Raw genomic sequence first — 17,931 nt, 5'->3', positions numbered from 1 at the left:
CAGGTACATTAGCTTTACCCCCGCATCTAAACACATTTGCGCTATATAGTCGGAGTGATAGAAAGATGCGTTACCTAGTTATCACTAAAATAGACTTAGGCTCAGGCCACCTTCCGTAATGTTGCAGAAGCTCCTTAACGAAATCATCAAAAACTAGAGCGTCTGTCGAGCCCTTGAATACTCGGGACAGACCGATTCTATCCTAGGAGTATGCGGGCGAAATCTAGTACCGTTGCTCGCGATGGAATTTAGAGACCTAGACCGGTGTAGTGCCGAGCGGTGACTAACCTGCTCGCCTGAAGCCAATCCGTTTATCACATCTAGACCCGTCAATATACACTAGATGGTACGACTAAAATTTAGATAGGTTACGTAGGTAGAAATCCCGTAGATCGGCATTCCGTTCCCTCGCTTTCTATCGAGTAGCCTTCTTTGACTATTTCTTAGAGATCAACGCTCTCCTAATACTAGAGGTTATTGTATGTGTCCCAAACTCGTCCTATAGAAAACTTCCATCTCATTGAGGTAGAGATTAGGCTTTTCCAAAAGATGCTCATAGAGAGCCTCTAAAATCGGTGGTGTGATAGTACGCAGTCTACCCGCTCGAATGGGAAGATCTCTAACCGTAGGTTGCTACGGATAGTGGTAATAGACCACGGGTAGTATGTTAACGCCTCATTGAACAATAAACGTCGAGAAAGATGCCATGCACTAGCGTCCAGTTATCGGTGTCCAATGAATTGTCGTCATTTTGGCGTGGATGAGGAGGGGTGTCTCCTCTTTTGCTTTGACTTGCAGGGTCTTTAGATCCGGCGGTCCGGCGGTCTCGACAAGTCGAGATTGACGAGAAGTATTTGTGATGTGCAATTTGTTATCACTTCTAAGGAATCATAGTCATGGCGACAGCAACTGAGTCGCTTCATTTTGATCAGCTACACATAAGCGATGCAGGCTCGTCCATCGTTTCATTTGAACCGTTTAATCTTCCACCGTCAAACCAGCGCATGCTTGGACCTCCGCACCCCAAGGAAACAGTGATTCCCCTCGCTCTCAAACTCACCAACGAGTCGCAGAATCCAAGTCTTGATAGCATCGTCGAGACCGTTAAGTCTCTGCAAGAACGAGATGGCACACTTACCAAAAGCCTCGCCAGACATGGCACGCTTCTCTTCCGCGGTCTCCCCATTCACAACGCCGAGGAATTTAGCAAATTCGCCCATGCCTTCGGCTACAAGCCGCACGAGATCATCGGCATCGTAGTTGACAGGCCTCTCCTTGCCCCGAACGTGGCACCGGCAAATGAGGCACCCAAGGAAGTTCTCATCTACAGTCACAACGAATCACCACAGGTACCTCATGCCCCAGAATACATCTTCTTCTACGGCCACCGTGCTCCTCAGAACGGCGGGGAATCACCTATCTCCTCGTCGCTGGAATTATTCTACCGCGCGCAGCAAGAAATCCCCGAGTTCATCGCCGAGCTCGCGGAGAAAGGCATCCTAAGCAGGGTCACCTACAAATACGAGAAGCAATACGAAGGCGGGTCCACCCTCCGTCAGGCCTTCGGGAAAGACATAGTCGAGGGCGACTCCGACGAAACCAAGCGCCGCAAAATCGAGGCCCAGATTGCGCGGTATGGCCGCGGCAAGTATACGACGTGGGCATGGACGGACGACGGGCTCATCCTGACGCACCGCTTACCGGTGGTCAGGACGCAGCCAGAGACGAATTTGCCGACGCTGTTTACGGGCCTGGCTTCGTACTGGAAGAATGCGCAGGTCAATGCTGGCGCACGGAAGAATGTCACGCAGCAGCTTTTTGGGGATGGGAGTGTGATCCCGGAGAAGTATTTGGCGCATCTGGCCAAGATCACGGATGAGATCCGGGTGTTGCATAAATGGCAGGAGGGAGATGTGTTGGTTTACGACAATGTGATTGCGCAGCATGGGAGGGAACCGTGGCAGGGCGAGCAGGCGGATCGAGTGGTGTTGGCGAGTCTGTTCGATGGCGCGAGTGTACCGGGCGCATACGGGTTTGGAGACTGGGCGAGGGTTGTGCAGGCTTTGGATTGAGAGTGTAGATGGGACTGACATGTATTGGTGCATAGTCAACTTATGCTGAATTGTATTTCAGTTATCACAGTGCATCTTGAAGCAAGTCTCCATACAACCGCCCATCTGGAAAGTGACTACCCCATTTCAGGAACATATATAGCACTAGCCCACCGAAAATTAGCACCACCACCCCTCCTCAGGGTTACAAAACTAGACATACGAGTACACAACACATCAATTGGCCAGAAACCCAGCCAATCCATTCAGTATACACCCAGTTTCTATCCAATCCCTTCCTTCCGCGTCCCTACCTTCTCCCTCTATGTACAAATTTGCACGTGAAAGCGCCACATGCAGAAGCTCACTCAGCGCAAGACCCACGCGCAGATCAAATCCGGATGACGTCCTGTACCCTCCGATTGCGATCCACGACCAACCGAAGCTGTCTGCCCTGCCAATCCGACTGTGTCGTCGCTGCAGCGGCGCAGCCTCTGTTATACGACGCGGGCTTGAAGGCGCCTTCGCGAAGGGTTTCGGTGAAGAGCTCGTAGGAGGGGTAATCTGTGTTTTGATTACGTAGCTTGGGTCAGCTTGAGATTGAGAATTGGGGAGCAAGGTAACGTACAGCCATCGACGAAGTGGTTTACTTGTTCCTCGGTCATTCCTGTGCCCTTGGCGGTGCGGAGGGTTCGTTCTTGTTCCTGGCGCCAGTCGTAGACGAAGTGGTTATCTTGGGCGTCGCTGTCAAGGCGCATTGATTAGTGGGTTGAATGCAATCAAGGCTTGAGGCGTAAAAGCATACATATGGATCAAGGCATCGAGCTTGCTGGCGGAGTAAAACATGTTAGCAATGAACAAATCAAGTCCAAATAGTTAGGAGCCACTTACTCCGTCAGCACATCGTACCGCTTCAATGCTTCATTAACAGCCCGCACATGCTCAAACTCGACATATCCCAAGCGTCCCCGATACCCACCAGCCTCTTTCTGGCGCACGGCATCCTCCCACTTTTCGCGCAGAGTCCGCTCATCCCACGCGCGGAACCCGACGCACCATCCCTCAAAGATCACCACTTTCACCTTAGGTTCCCCCTCTCCATTGACAACCTCCCATTGTTCGCGTGGGACGCGATCCCCCTGTCCCTGGAATGCAGACTTGTCATACTGCGGGATGGCAGTCGGACGCTCCGCAGCTAGAGAGGCAAAGACCTGCTCGCCGAGCTCTAGATCATGCGTCGATGGCTGGCCGCGGTGCTGGAGGAGCGGGTTGGAGGGATGGGCCTGCGCCAGAGACACCTGGTCGGCATGCGTGAGGTAGAGGTCATCGAGGGAGAAGGTGACCACGGAGAGAGAGTAGGGCGGAGAGCGGAGGGTGTTGTAGAGGGTGGATACCTCGGAGGAGGTTAGTTATGCACTGCATCTGCACAGAGAGAGTTCCCGAGGCTCGTTGGGACCGGGGACGGGATAACGGCTGCTTACCAGCACGGTCTTGCCGGCGCCCTGGACCCCATTCAGGCCCAGGAAGAATGGCGGGGTCCGGTCGGCGGCATCGGCATCGGCAGCGGTACCATGGCGCTCGGCGTGGGCTTGGAGGCGGGATAGTAGGAAGGGGATACAGTGCTGGGACTTGTCATCCACGATCTCCGGCATTGTGGGGAGATAATGGTGGTTGTGGGAGTTACAATCTGCCGGGGTGATTCAATTCGACCCCAGATTCCGCCGCTCGGAGTCCACTCTCCTCCTCTTTCCGTGACAATAGTTAGATCCGGTAAGTGAATTATGGCATAAAAGCAGTTTCATGATTATGAAAAATCATCATCATCATCATCATCTGACCAGCCCACCATACCAATGACATTGAGCTATTCCACCTGATAAAATTATCTGGACTTCGAGGTGATCTCCGTGATGACGCACTGTCACATGGGGTACCTGGGGGTTCTATGGGCACCACCGCGACCGATGAAGTACCTTCTCAGTTGTAGTACATCGGAGGAGAATGACCATCGGAGTCCTAGAACATCCACAATAATATAATCCGAGTAACTAACTAGTAGTCGAGTAAGGACCAAAGATCTATCCTCTTCGGCATGTGAAGCAGGGCATCTGCCACGGTAATGATACATCCGCATTACCTAACTTACCGCAGGCCACTGAGCCGAGGTCCCCGGCCGTACCGAGCTGCGGCCCTTAAACTCCCCTCTTCCTCTTTCTTCCTTCTTGCTTATAACTTGTCCCTTCTCTAGTTCTTCCTCCCTAAAACTAGTCGGACATTTCATACTCTTCCTCTTGTCTTTCCTTTCCCCCCGCAACAGAATGTCCGAGTTGCGTTTCGATAACCAGACCGTCGTGGTCACCGGTGCCGGTGGTGGTCTAGGGAAGGCCTACGCCCTCTTCTTCGCCGAGCGCGGTGCCAACGTCGTGGTGAACGACCTCGGTGGCTCTCACAAGGGTGATGGCAAGTCATCAAAGGTGTGTCCCTTCTGCTACAACCCCGACAGGCTCTGTACTAACCATGTGAAAGGCGGCCGATGTCGTGGTCGACGAGATCCGCGCCGCCGGCGGCAAGGCGGTCGCCAACTATGACAGCGTCGAGAACGGCGAGGCGATCATTGAGACTGCCATCAAGAATTTCGGTCGCGTCGATGTGCTCCTCAATAACGCCGGTATCCTGCGGGATATCAGCTTCAAGAACATGAAGGATGAGGATTGGGATTTGATCAATCGGGTGCACACCTACGGTGCCTACAAGGTATGTGTTGGCTGTACTGCAGTTGCGCGACTCGATTCTAACTGGTCGTCAGTGCGCACGCGCCGCGTGGCCTCACTTCCGGAAACAAAAGTATGGCCGGGTCATCAACACCGCCTCGGCCGCTGGCCTGTTCGGCAGCTTCGGCCAGGCCAACTACTCGGCTGCCAAGCTGGGTCAGGTTGGTTTCACTGAGACCCTGGCCAAGGAGGGTGCCAAGTACAACATTATCGCCAACGTCATCGCTCCCATTGGTAAGCTAAGACACACTCCAAGGATTTGACACAGACGACTGACTGCAATCCAGCTGCTTCCCGCATGACTGCCACTGTGATGCCCCCAGATGTCCTGGATAACCTCAAGCCGGACTGGGTGGTTCCCCTCGTGGCTGCTCTGGTCCACTCCTCCAACACCACCGAGACTGGTGGTATCTATGAAGTTGGCGGTGGCCACATGGCCAAGCTCCGCTGGGAGCGTGCCAACGGCGCTCTTCTGAAGACTGATGACTCCCTGACCCCTGGTGCCATCGCCCGCAAGTGGAACGAGGTCAATGACTTCTCCAAGCCGGACTATCCCACTGGGCCTGCCGATTTCATGGGCTTCCTGGAGACTGGCCTGAAGCTGCCTCCTGCCCCGTCGGGAGAGGAGCCTGACTTCAAGGGCAAGGTGGCCCTGATCACCGGTGGTGGCAACGGTCTCGGCCGTGCCTACTGCCTGCAGTTTGCCAAGCTCGGCGCCTCCGTTGTGGTCAACGACCTGGTCGACCCGGAGCCCGTGGTCCAGGAGATCAAGAAGATGGGTGGCAAGGCAGTTGGCAACAAGGCCTCCTGCGAGGACGGTGATGCCGTTGTCAAGAGTGCCATCGATGCCTTTGGCCGCATCGATATCCTGGTCAACAACGCCGGTATCCTGCGGGACAAGGCTTTCACCAACATGGATGACAACCTTTGGAACGCGGTGATCAACGTCCACCTGCGTGGTACCTACAAGGTCACCAAGGCTGCCTGGCCCTACTTCCTGAAGCAGAAGTATGGCCGTGTCGTCAACACCGCCTCCACCAGCGGTATCTACGGCAACTTCGGCCAGGCTAACTACGCTGCTGCCAAGCTTGGTATCCTGGGCTTTTCGCGCACTCTTGCCATGGAGGGCGCCAAGTACAACATCAAGGTCAACACTATTGCCCCCAACGCGGGTACCAACATGACCCGTTCTATCATGCCCGAGGAGATGGTCCAGGCCTTCAAGCCGGACTACGTCGCCCCTCTGGTGGTGCTTTTGTGCTCTGACATGGCCCCCGAGCCCTCGACCAAGGGTCTGTACGAGTGCGGCAGCGGCTGGTTCGGCCGCACCCGCTGGCAGCGCTCTGGCGGCCACGGATTCCCCGTGGACGTCAAGCTGACCCCCGAGACCGTTGTCTCCAAGTGGAAGGAGATCACCAACTTCGAGGACGGCCGTGCTGACCACCCCGAGGATGGCCAGGCTGGTACCGAGAAGATCATGGCCAACATGGCCAACCGTGCCGGTGGTGACGCTGGCGCGAACGAGACCCTCCAGAACATCGAGAAGGCCAAGTCGCTGACCACCGAGGGCACCGCATTCGACTACGTCGACCGTGATATCATCCTTTACAATCTGAGTCTCGGTGCCAAGCGCACCGACCTGCCTCTGGTCTACGAGAACAACGAGCACTTCCAGGCTCTTCCCTCGTACGGTGTGATCCCCTGGTTCAACACCCAGACTCCGTGGAACATGGACGATATCGTCAAGAACTTCTCCCCCATGATGCTGCTGCACGGTGAGCAGTACATGGAGATCCGCAAGTTCCCGATCCCCACGGCTGCCAACACCCTGACCTACCCCAAGCTCATCGACGTGATCGACAAGGGCAACGCTGCCCTCGTTGTGGCCGGCTACACCACCAAGGACGCCAAGACCGGCGAGGACCTCTTCTACAACGAGTCGACTGTCTTCATCCGCGGCAGTGGCGGCTTCGGTGGTTCTCCCAAGCCCACGGCTGCTCGTCCCAAGGGTGCCACAGCCGCGTACAAGGCCCCGCAGCGCAAGCCCGATGCCGTGGTGGAGGAGAAGACCTCCGAGGACCAGGCAGCTCTGTACCGCCTGAACGGCGACCGCAACCCGCTGCACATCGACCCCGAGTTCAGCAAGGTCGGGGGCTTCAAGACCCCCATCCTGCACGGTCTCTGCTCGCTCGGTGTGTCTGCCAAGCACGTCTTTGCCAAGTACGGCGCCTATAAGAACCTCAAGGTTCGCTTTGCCGGCGTCGTCCTCCCCGGTCAGACCCTCAAGACCGAGATGTGGAAGGAGGGCAACACTGTCCTCTTCCAGGCTACCGTTGTCGAGACTGGCAAGCCTGCTATCACTGGCGCGGGTGCTGAGCTGCTGGATGGCGCTAAGGCGAAGCTGTAAGATATGGATCGGGATCCCCGCTTGATGCGATATATCTCGACATGAAAGTTTGAGCATTGCTCCGGTCAAATTGTGCCTTTGTTTTTTCTCTCTTTCCTCTTTTGTATATACATACCTCCGGTGTCTGTTGTATTGTTGTTTCTTATGAGATCAATGGGATCTTCTTCGATTTAAAATTCCGTTCAATGTAGGAGCTTGACATGACAGAGCGAGCTAGCTAGACCGTACACGTATAAAATTAAAAAATAGAATAAGGATGTCGTGCAGACCACAGTCCACGATGAGCATGTGGCCAACTCGTCTATAGTTCGTCCAACCACGATCCGTCTTACATAACCCCAGGCAACATTAACTATTTTCTTTGTCTCATTCCTCACATCACCACCCCAACTGCGTCCTTCTTACCCTCCTTACCCACTTACCCCCTCAGTCGTTCCAGCTATCTCTGCAAACATCTATCTTACCGACGATGTAGCACTGCCCTCCCGCGATACAATGGTGCTCTCGCTACCAATCCCCTACTTTTCCCGGGCCTCCACATCGCCCCCACGCCCCGCTGGCAGTGACAGCTCCTCTGCCTCCTCCGCAGCACTGGCATCTCAGTCCCGCCGACACCGCAACTCAACCGGCTCTGGCTCCTCATCAAACTCCTCATCCAGCCGCCAAATTTGGAGACCTGCCGCCCTAGGCGGTTCCTCCTCGTCCCCCGCTACCGGTGGTGCGTCGCAGAGCAGCAACAGCAACTCCATTACGCTCAGCGAGGCACTACGCAATAACCCCTTCGGGAGCACGCCGCGCGCTCGCGCAGTCCAGGTCTCTATTCGCGAGGCGGAAGATCTGAAACGCGAGCAGGATGAGTTGAATGCTGCGCTGGAGCAGCTTGCGCGCATCTTTCCCGATGTCAAGATCGAGGTGTTTAGGGAATTGCTCGTGCGATTCGATGGTCTCAGTCGGCTGCAGGTGTGTGTTGAGCAGTTGCTGAGACATAAGGATGAGTGGGTCGCTGGGAGGTGGAATCTTCCCGAGGCGAATGGAACGACAGAGCATCGTGGGAGTCGGCATGATGGTGGAAGCGCCGATGAGCTGGTTCCTACCGAGGAAATGTTTCGGTCTGAGGAGTACAAGATTGTCGTCCGAGCCGTTCTGGGCAAGGAATTCAGTGGCCTGAGCAAGAGTACCGTCGACGCTGTGCTGGCTGAGGTCAACTTCAGCTATACGCGGGCACGGCCGACATTGCGGGATCTATCGCGTCGGACGTGGCGCGCTACTTTTAATAGCATCTTCCCCTCCTTCAGGCGAAAGAAGGATCGAGACGAGCACCCGCTTGTGGGGTGGCAGCGCCGGACAGACGGAGAGCTGCTGCCGCGGCTGAAGGAGACAGGGTGTGCTGAGCTGGATGGGGAGCTCCACACGACCCTGGTGGCTCCGTTGCTGCAGCAAAAGCGCGAAGAGCAGGAAACTGGTGATTTTGTGGTGGCTTCTGAGCTGAATGAGATGGAGGCCAAGGCAGTTGATGCCATGTATGAATGCGAATGCTGCTTCGCGGACGTGACATTCGAGCAGATCGCCACATGCTCGGCCAACACACATGTCATTTGTCACCGTTGTATTCAGCGGACGACTCACGAAGCGCTTTTCGGACAAGGCTGGGGCAAATCCGTGGACCTGGAACGGTCGACGCTCAAATGTCTTGCGCCGCTTTCGGTCAGTGTCTGCGACGGATGTCTTCATCCAGAAGTTGTCCGGCAGGCAATCCTTCTCGACACGTCCGGTTTCGAGACCTACCGCAAATTTGAAGACCGACTAGCCTCGGAGGCTCTCCTCAAGTCACAGCTAAAGCTCATCCGCTGTCCGTTCTGCTCGTACGCCGAAGCCGACCCGGTCTATCACCCTTTGTCGCGGGGCGTCCGCTGGCGGATTCGTCGCGATGGGGGACTTATCCCAACAATTCTCATGACGCTCTTCCTTCTTGATCTGATTCCCTTACTCGTCATTCCGGTCTTGGTACTGCTTCTCTTCGATCCTGCCGCCGTCAAGGCCATTTTCCATAACGCCATCCGCAATCTCTGTCTTAAGGTCCGTCCCAAACGTTTTACCTGCGCCAGACCTTCCTGTCAGCGCGTCAGCTGCATGACATGTCAGAAGCCGTGGCGCGACCCCCATGTTTGTCATGAGCCACTGTTGCTCGACCTGCGCGCCACCGTCGAGGCTGCCCGCACTGCTGCCGTGAAACGCACCTGCCCCCGGTGTGGGCTATCATTTGTCAAGTCCTCAGGCTGCAATAAGCTGACTTGCGTCTGTGGCTATTCTATGTGCTACCTCTGCCGCAAGGCCCTCGGTTCGCCAGGACGGCCCGTCAGAGCGCACAACGATGGCCGCGGCCCTCTTCCACAACGCCGCCTCGCCATCTACGACGGACTCGTTGAAGATGGAGCGGGCCATTTTCCCGATTACCAAGATGATATCTCCGAAGACGACGAATTCGAAGAACCCGAAGGCTACAAGCACTTCTGCGAGCACTTCCGAATCAACCCGGGCTCCCGCTGCACCGAGTGCAGCAAGTGCGACCTCTACCAAGCCGAAGACGAAGAAGCCGTCGCCCGGCGCGCGGGAGAAAAAGCCGAGCGCGAGTGGCGTCTCCGACAGGGCGCATCCAACAACGGCAGCAGCACCACCGCTTCGGCAGTGGGGTTCCGCAACGTCAACCGGGATTTTTCTTCGTCGACAGAAGGCCGCGCTATCGATCGTCGCTCCTCGTCTGCGTTGTGGGATCTACAACTCATCGGACCGGGGAAGCCGTGGGCTTACTGGGTGAATGATGTGTGGATTGATGGCAGGTGGAAAATTGAAGGACAGGCTCTGGCGGACTGGATCGTCGAACGGGTTGTCGTTATCGAGGAGGTATGACGATACCACTGCTGTCGTTAGCCCTTTTTTACATCTTCTTGCTTCCCGGCTACAACATTTCTAATTTTTGGGGCCCTCTGTTCTTCTCGGCCTTCTTTTATCTTCTGTCCTTGTTTTATCATCTCTCGGGTTTGTGAAAACACGCTGCAAAATGGGTTGGCGTCTCTCTCGCGATGGCTCGGGACCGGGATATCATTCGGGGCTTTTCTTGTGCTTCTGGGGCTGGGTAAACGGATGGGATGGATGGTGGGCATGGATGGATGGACCGGGATTTTTCATTTTGCACACGATGTCATGACTGTCACGAACGAACACTGGCATTTCTTTCCCTGTCTTGTTTTAGGGCATTCAGAAGTCTGAAACACGTTACCATTTTAGGCGATAGGTAGAGGGGTTCAGACTCGTCACCACTGTACGTGATTACTCAACCGAGCTCCCAAGACCGTCCATCCCTCGGCAAGATCAAGACAAACACCAGTTTCCTAAAGAAGCAAGTAAGCATTCGTCTAAGCCTCTTCTGCCAAGGCCTCTCCACTCCTTCCTTGCACTCCTGAGCCTCTCATGTCGCGCCGCCCCACGACTCCTGACGATCAACCCCATCATTAGCAGCTTCGCAGTCAGACATATACTCAACTCTATTGTAGATAGGAAGGCAGTGTCTGCAAGGTGCCCGCGTCCCGTTTGCCATGTGGACTGTCTAGTCCCTGATGGGAATTGATTGTCGTGGGGGATGGTGAGGAATTTACTGTTAGGGTTAGACTGGTGGGTTCTATACTTCATTTTTTGGGGTACAATTCTCGCATCTGGGAAGATAAATAGGTCGCAAATCTCTCAGGATGGGTTTTCTGTTTTGTTCATCCTCATTGTAGAGTCTCACGCTTAAGGCTCGAGTTTAGAAGGACTTTGACTTTATAACTTTGTGCCATTGAGGGTCCTTTTGATATACTATCTTCACTCACAAAATGTTGCCTTCTCTTACCCTGATGGCAATTGTCATCATACCTGCAGTGCAGAGTCTACCCTCCAGCCCAGCAAGCATCTACCGCCGCTGCGGCGCAGTATCAAAATACTACGGCCAAACAACCAGCGACTGGGACACCTACCACACAGAGGACTGGCTAAACAACTGGTGGAACCGCAACAATGTGAACAAAACATCCAAAAATGCAGCCGGCTTCGCAGGCGAATTCGGCCAATGGGCAATGGGCAACCCGGACTGGTCCTGCCGGGACGACGGCTCCGACTCAGACTGCGATCTGGAACTGTGCGATAACCGCGTGCTGAACAGTCGCGGCAGTGGGCTTCGGCAGACGTACTACGTTCTCGAGGCTGTGAATCGTTTGCATACTTATTTCACGGGTATTGGAGAGGCGTTTACTACTACTGCGCTTGATGCGGCGCTCTCCAAGGACGACTGGGCGGAGACGTTCTATACGGATAAGGATGATAAGAGTGTCACAGCGCTTAAGGAGGCCCTGAGTGCTGTTGCGGCTATTATTGGTATTGGTGCTTCTTTTGCAGGCCTTGCCGGTCCTATCACAGGTGCACTTGCTGGTGCTGGCGCGGCTATGATGAGCGGATCGGCAGGTGCTGCTAATATCATCGTCGGACAACAGTGAGATAGACCCTGTTCATTCCCTCCCACATCAGCACCCAGAACTAACAATCTCCGCGCAGCGAGGACGACACGTTCGAAAAATCCGCAGACCTAGGCGGGATTCTTGGTAGCATCGTCACGCAATCTCTCAAGTCCTTCACAACAGCCAACAACCAGCTAATGGCCGGGAAAACCTACAACAACGCAGATATCCGCTCCTACCTCTCCGGCGGAGCCTTTGTAGCCTACGAAGGCGTGGACAAAAACGCCGTCACAGACGCAATGACAAACATGCTCATCGGCATCTCGGTCAATCAGCTCTACCGCACCCAGAAGATCTTTGTCATGGGCGGCGGTGCCTGCGGCGACAACCAGGGCATTGGATCTGGTCCCCAGAACGCAGTCGTATGTCGGGATGGCAAGGCTTGGTACCTGTATTACTGGCAAGAGGACGATGTCATTTCCGTGACCTCGCACCAATGGGGGTGGGTTGCTTCGCCTCCTGGGGCGGATTCTTTAGGTCAGAATGAGTATAGTGGTGTGACAGTAGAGGTATGCCTGCCTACTTCCTTTTTTCTGATCGTCTTCGCTAAAGTTCTAACCCTTCCTTGTCAGGATATCATCAACTCCTCCTTGGACGCCTACAATGTTGCCGGTTACAGCTATACCGCTGCCACAGCGGCGCAACGCGCCTCAGATGCCATCACCAATGCCTGGGCCAACCCGGGCTCAGAGGGAGCTGCGTGGGAAGGAATTTTCACCGTGCCTGTGTGCGACGTTGGCTCCGCCGTTGACGCGGACTACCAGCTCAAGGAGTATATCCTGCAGCCTTATGATCACGACAGCCGACCATGCTGGTGTGGTCCTATCTGCAATGGCGATTTGCAGACCACAAGAGAATTTATCAACGCTACTAATATGAATGGATTCCAGAGTCCGAAGCATTTGTGTGATACGGATCCAGGGTATTAGGTCAGGTTGATTGGAAAAGGCATTGCATTGTCTCTCTATCCTGTCTGTATAAACTCATCTTTTTGCTGAATATCAGATTTGTCATAAAGTTAAGGACCACGGCCTATATGTATATATGTAGTCCTTAGCATGCACACCCCTTAGCTTCGAGGAACAGAATCAACCATCTCTCATCTCCTCATCAGGCTCTCCCTTCACCCTTTTCTTCCCCTCCTCCTTCAAGGCTTCGTCATCTTGCCGACTTAGGCCCAGCTGAGGCATCAGCCAGAATGCTAGGAAAAATGCCAGGGAGGCAAGTGACGCCCCGATAATAAATATAATACGGAATCCTTTTCTATACGCCGGAATGAGAATGCCACGCACATGCTGCGCGTTTTCCGGAGAAAGGCCCGACAGATATGCCTGCGGACTTGAGAGGAGTGAGCGAGATTCGACTTCACTGAGACCGAGGTTCGAGACAGAAGATGCAATGACGTTGTTTCTGATGATGTCAGTTTACAGATGGTTTAATCGCAACAAAAAAAAAGGGGAGGCCTTACATGATTGTTCCGGCAATGGCGAGGCCTAGAGTACCGCCAAGGTTTCGCACGAAGCTGGAATTCTGTTAGTGTTTGTGGATGAAACTGATGATAATTACCCACTTTCGAAATGAAGTGACAACAGCCATGTCACGCCGATCGACACCAGCCTGGATTGCGATCAGAGCGCTACATGCCGTTAGCATGCTCTTTGGAAGTTTGCACAAAACCTACGGTTGTAAGGTGTTTCCCACGCCAAAACCTGTCAAAAGGCCATATCCGATCTGTTTACCCAGACCAGAAGACTGGTCTAGGGTCGAAAGAAGACCAAGTCCGATAGCCCAGATGATCCAGCCAAGTAGGATGGCTTCTCGATAGCGGCCGACCCAGTGCACTACAAGTCCTGATGCGGTGCTGCTCACGGCTGTGGAACTCATTGGTCAGTTTTGTACCTGCACAAGAGAGAGGAAAACCATCGTACTTTGCATTAAAGTTATCGGCAGCAGCATTGCACCAGATTTCACGGTGGAATACTCAAATACCAGCTGATAGAAAGTCGGTATGTAGTACACTTGCACCAGAAAATTCCACCCGTTAATGAACATTGTCAAGGATGCGCCATTGACGATGCGGGATCGGAATATGTGCATGGGAACGAGTGGAATAGATGCACCTTTCCATTGCCAAATGACAAAGGCAACGGAAATTACAATACCGATCACAATTGTTGCAATAACATGCGCTGAGTTCCAGACATACTGGCCGCCACCCCAAGTGAGGCCGAGAATCAAGACAGAAGTGCCGCCGAGGGCTAGGAGAACACCAAAGAAGTCAATTGCCCTCAGCTTGGTTTTCCAATCACCAGCCACCTTGCGTAGTGGCATAAAAAATAGCACCGATAGTGTCGTTATTACTGTTAGTATGAGATTCAGACGGAAGATCCAGCGCCACGAGTCGTGAGATATCGAGGCCAGCGCACCACCAATGACAGGGCCGATGCCATTTGCAATAGCAACCACTGCACCTAAAATGCCTTGATACTTTCCCCGCTCACGGAGGGGTACAATGTCGCTGACAATCATCTGCGCAACGGTCAGGAGGCCGCCGCCGCCCACACCCGTGAAGGCACGGAAGATGATCAGCTGTGTGACAGTTTGGGCGAGCGACGCTGCCAGCGAACCAATGAAAAAGATTGCAAGACCGACAAAAAGAACGGCCTTACGAGACCATATATCTGACAGTTTCCCATAAAGCAATTGGAAACACGTCGATGTTCTGCTCTATTATTAGCCCGACAGAAGCTTAAAGCTTCGTGGGATTTTCTACCACTCACATAAAGTACCCAGAGGCGATCCATGCTGTTTGGTCACTTGCGCCCAAGGCATTTCCAATAATAGACAAACTGGCCGCCAAGGTTGTTTGGTCCATCAACGCCAACAAGTCGGTGGTAGAGCAGGCTAAGAAGATCTAGGAAAAAGTCAGAGCCAGGTGCATTCAAGGTCTAGAGGCTGATGCTTACTGTGATGATGGTGCGCTTAGGCACATAATTAGTTTGTTCATTGAAAACAGCAGCTGTAGTCCCCGTGCCATTCTTATCTGCTACCACAGTGACTGCCGGCGCCTCGGATCCTTCCTGGCCTGAACTCGCAGGGACTATCGGCATGGTGTATCCTCTGTCCAAAGGTCAACGGACAAGAGATGAAGACAGGATCATGTTCTCTAAAGAAACGAAAAAAAAGGATAACGACTAATTCGATCAGGTTCTCGGGCGGAACTTGGACGAAATAGACATGGATCGACATCGTTCTCCCAAGAGAAAACGGGTGAACGGAAGACTATTGGCAGCTGATGATGATCTGCAGTATGGCAAGTTTAGAGCCCTCAAAACCTCTCAAACACTCTCACGGTACTCATCTGCAGGTAAGCCTGGACTTACTTTCTTTGGAATTGACAATTGACGACCCGAGGGGATTCTTGTGTCCCGGAATTCCATTCTCGGGGATCTGCGAAGAATGCTAAACCGAGACACGAAAGAACGGAGGAAGTGTGGATTCTAGAACAAACCGCAGACAGATACCCACGAGAATACCATACCACAGACAGGAGAAATGACGCAATTCCTTGCGCGCATCTTGCCGTTTTCGAAATGCCTGAAGATATCCACAGAAATTGTGACTAACGATATCGAGCCAATACATATGGCACTAAGCTTACAATCGGCCTGTGAGACAGATCCCTCTCCATATCGGTCCTGGTTCCAACCTACGTGATTTGCTGGCGCTTGCAGCCTGTGTTGCCTGACTGGCTTTGGTGATCATCTTTTACTCCGCGTGGTGTACCATCCCTGGATTTTGTGGGTAACTTGGCAGCAGATCTCACTCTTTTCAAGGCTTTGAGCGGGCAGTTTGAGAATAAATGATGGGCGTGGTCCGAATGTCACTATGAGAGTTTATATTCCCGCAGATCCGCCATTATATAGTGCATCCCTCCCCAAAATTCGCCATCCAACGGATCCAAGCTCGCTTCCGTACCTTGGGAGTTTGATCAAACATGGCCAACTTGAATGAGCATAATGTTTACTCTGGCCCCGATTCATTGAAGAAATACTTCGACCCGGACTGCCAGCCTCCACTGCCGCTAGTAGAGCTGCCCCGACATCTGAATCCCTATTATGACGATGGCGTACGGATATACGCCAAGATGATGACCATGCACCCGGCAAATAACGTCAAAGCAATGCCAGGTATGATAAGCCATACCTTGTGGGAGCCTAATTAGCGCTGATATCGGATTAGCGTTGAACATGCTCGAGTCGAGCGTGGAGTCCAATAAGACAAACACAATCATCGAGTACAGCTCCGGGTCAACGGTGATCTCAATGTCGATGATTGCACGGGTCATGCACGGGATTTCAGATACCCGAGCATTCCTCAGCAACAAGACCAGTGACGCCAAGTTAAAGTTGATGCAATTCTTCGGCCTCAGCATTACTCTCTTTGGCGGACCATCTCAGCCTGAACCAGTGGATGCGCGAGGCGGAATCCAAGATGCCAGAAAAATGGCCATGGAGTCTGAAACAATCGTCAACCCCAACCAATATGAAAATGACCTTAACTGGAAGGCGCACGTCCGATGGACCGGCCCCCAGATCTTCAAACAGTTGCCAGAGATCAACGTCCTCTGCGCCGGCATGGGTACTTCTGGGACCATGACCGGGCTAGGAACGTACTTCAAGAGCATCAAGCCTTCGGTTATGAGACTGGGTGTCTGCACAGCACCGGGTGACCGAGTGCCGGGCCCCAGGTCGTATGCACTATTGCGGCCAGTCGAGTTTCCTTGGAGGGAAGCTGTGGATACAATTGAGGAAGTGGGTTCCTCTGAATCGTATGCCTTGTCCCTGAACCTGTGCAGGGAGGGGCTGGTATGCGGTCCATCGTCCGGTTTCAACCTCCAGGGCTTGTTCCAAATGCTGGAGAAGCGAAAAGTAACAAGCACATTATCTGAGTTGGCCGGCCCGGATGGAATCACCCACTGCGTCTTTTTGTGTTGTGACTTGCCGTATCAGTACATCGAGGAATACTTCCAGAAGCTCGGCCCTGAGCAGTTTCCTCCAATCCAAAACGAGGTGAGTTCTTCTGCGTGTGGCATCTTGATTACTGTAGCAGAAAGCTAACCATATTGTCTTCTATGATAGCGCCTGGCCAAAGTCGACCTCCATCGATACGACGAGAGCTGGGAGCGCGACGCATTGGAGATCCTCCCACAGTTTTACGGATCACCTCGGAGCCTTGCACAATGCCGTCTGAACGAGATTACTCCGAAGCCACAGAACTGGGTGATAGATTTGCGCAGACTGCCCGATTTCCACGCCTGGCATCTTCCCGGCTCGGTGAATCTCCCTCTGTCGAGCCATGGACCGCATACACCGTCCCCGTTTTCAGATGCGGCAGTGCTTGAGGCTCAGTGGGTGGAGTTGGAGAGAATCTTCAGCAATGCTAGCTTGGTTTCAGATCTTGATTCACATCGTGTTTTGTTGTTGTGCTATGATGGGAACACGGCACGCGTGGCTACCAGCGTGCTGCGGGCAAAGGGCGTGGAAGCGGACAGCATACGTGGCGGCTACCAGGTGCTTCGGTCGTACGGTATCGGGGACGATTTAGTTCCCGCCTCCAGCAAAGTGCCCTACCAGACAACCGTTTCCGTGTAGGCCATGCCCCTTGACTGAGCTGTCGGAGATCGGTGGAAGCGAGATTATCGCGCGGAATGTAGGGTTAGAGATGCCATGTGAGCGAGCCGCTAAACCAAATGCGGAAACACATCGTCTGCGCTGGTTAACCAAAGACTGGAAATCGGTTATTATCGTCAAATGTGCCCCTTGTTTGGTTGACAAAACGCTGGGCACTACTGGTCCGCCAGTGACCTCGTGTTTATTTGTCTAGATGTAATTGTGGTCCTGTAAAATGACGCTGGTGTGTTCCCTCCATATCGAAACCAGACCTCCGCACGCAACATTCCGCACAGGCCGCGACGATTATTCCACGCAAGACCTGTATGTCCGTCTTGCAGGCCTTTTTTTTTCCGCTGCCAAGACTCGTCGGTGGAGGGGAGGGCTCGGCGATGACATGAATAAGCGCAAATGTGCTCAAGTCTAACCCCAGTTGGTCAGGAACACCCGACCGCTAGCAGCAGTGCACTAAAAGACCCAAAA

The 17,931-nt window shown here is 53.6% G+C and overlaps 7 protein-coding genes across 7 annotated transcripts; 5 read left to right on the top strand and 2 right to left on the bottom strand.

The window, feature by feature from the left end:
- Positions 1-896: 896 nt before the first annotated feature.
- Positions 897-2,072, top strand: N7474_010741 (Taurine catabolism dioxygenase TauD/TfdA; the record flags this gene model as incomplete). Its single annotated transcript, XM_057202151.1, has 1 exon — positions 897-2,072. One exon carries the CDS (start codon positions 897-899, stop codon positions 2,070-2,072), a length of 1,176 nt encoding a protein of 391 aa, XP_057047435.1.
- A 370-nt stretch (positions 2,073-2,442) lies between these two features.
- On the bottom strand, positions 2,443-3,703 carry N7474_010740 (TDA10 family protein; the record flags this gene model as incomplete). Its single annotated transcript, XM_057202150.1, has 5 exons — positions 2,443-2,615; positions 2,680-2,795; positions 2,857-2,880; positions 2,943-3,445; positions 3,533-3,703. 5 exons carry the CDS (start codon positions 3,701-3,703, stop codon positions 2,443-2,445), a joined length of 987 nt encoding a protein of 328 aa, XP_057047434.1.
- Positions 3,704-4,369: 666 nt separating this feature from the next.
- On the top strand, positions 4,370-7,229 carry mfp (putative peroxisomal multifunctional beta-oxidation protein (MFP); the record flags this gene model as incomplete). The annotated part of the gene is made up of 4 exons (XM_057202149.1): positions 4,370-4,525; positions 4,578-4,805; positions 4,858-5,056; positions 5,110-7,229. The coding sequence occupies 4 exons, from the start codon at positions 4,370-4,372 to the stop codon at positions 7,227-7,229; spliced, it is 2,703 nt and encodes a 900-aa protein (XP_057047433.1).
- Positions 7,230-7,724: 495 nt separating this feature from the next.
- On the top strand, positions 7,725-10,136 carry N7474_010738 (E3 ubiquitin-protein ligase; the record flags this gene model as incomplete). The annotated part of the gene is made up of 1 exon (XM_057202148.1): positions 7,725-10,136. The coding sequence occupies one exon, from the start codon at positions 7,725-7,727 to the stop codon at positions 10,134-10,136; it is 2,412 nt and encodes an 803-aa protein (XP_057047432.1).
- Positions 10,137-11,098: 962 nt separating this feature from the next.
- Positions 11,099-12,705, top strand: N7474_010737 (uncharacterized protein; the record flags this gene model as incomplete). The annotated part of the gene is made up of 3 exons (XM_057202147.1): positions 11,099-11,751; positions 11,814-12,285; positions 12,349-12,705. The coding sequence occupies 3 exons, from the start codon at positions 11,099-11,101 to the stop codon at positions 12,703-12,705; spliced, it is 1,482 nt and encodes a 493-aa protein (XP_057047431.1).
- Positions 12,706-12,864: 159 nt separating this feature from the next.
- Positions 12,865-14,886, bottom strand: N7474_010736 (uncharacterized protein; the record flags this gene model as incomplete). Its single annotated transcript, XM_057202146.1, has 7 exons — positions 12,865-13,186; positions 13,245-13,298; positions 13,347-13,412; positions 13,458-13,647; positions 13,705-14,498; positions 14,557-14,690; positions 14,743-14,886. The coding sequence occupies 7 exons, from the start codon at positions 14,884-14,886 to the stop codon at positions 12,865-12,867; spliced, it is 1,704 nt and encodes a 567-aa protein (XP_057047430.1).
- Positions 14,887-15,773: 887 nt separating this feature from the next.
- On the top strand, positions 15,774-17,430 carry N7474_010735 (putative cysteine synthase B; the record flags this gene model as incomplete). Its single annotated transcript, XM_057202145.1, has 3 exons — positions 15,774-15,966; positions 16,019-16,848; positions 16,918-17,430. The coding sequence occupies 3 exons, from the start codon at positions 15,774-15,776 to the stop codon at positions 17,428-17,430; spliced, it is 1,536 nt and encodes a 511-aa protein (XP_057047429.1).
- Positions 17,431-17,931: the final 501 nt, after the last annotated feature.

This window comes from Penicillium riverlandense (genome assembly GCF_028828495.1).
Source record: "Penicillium riverlandense strain IBT 135883 chromosome Unknown utg000011l_segment0_segment0, whole genome shotgun sequence".
Classification (NCBI taxonomy): domain Eukaryota; kingdom Fungi; phylum Ascomycota; class Eurotiomycetes; order Eurotiales; family Aspergillaceae; genus Penicillium; species Penicillium riverlandense.
The sequence above is the reverse complement of the archived record's forward strand: the minus strand, read 5'-3'. Positions and strand labels throughout refer to the sequence as shown.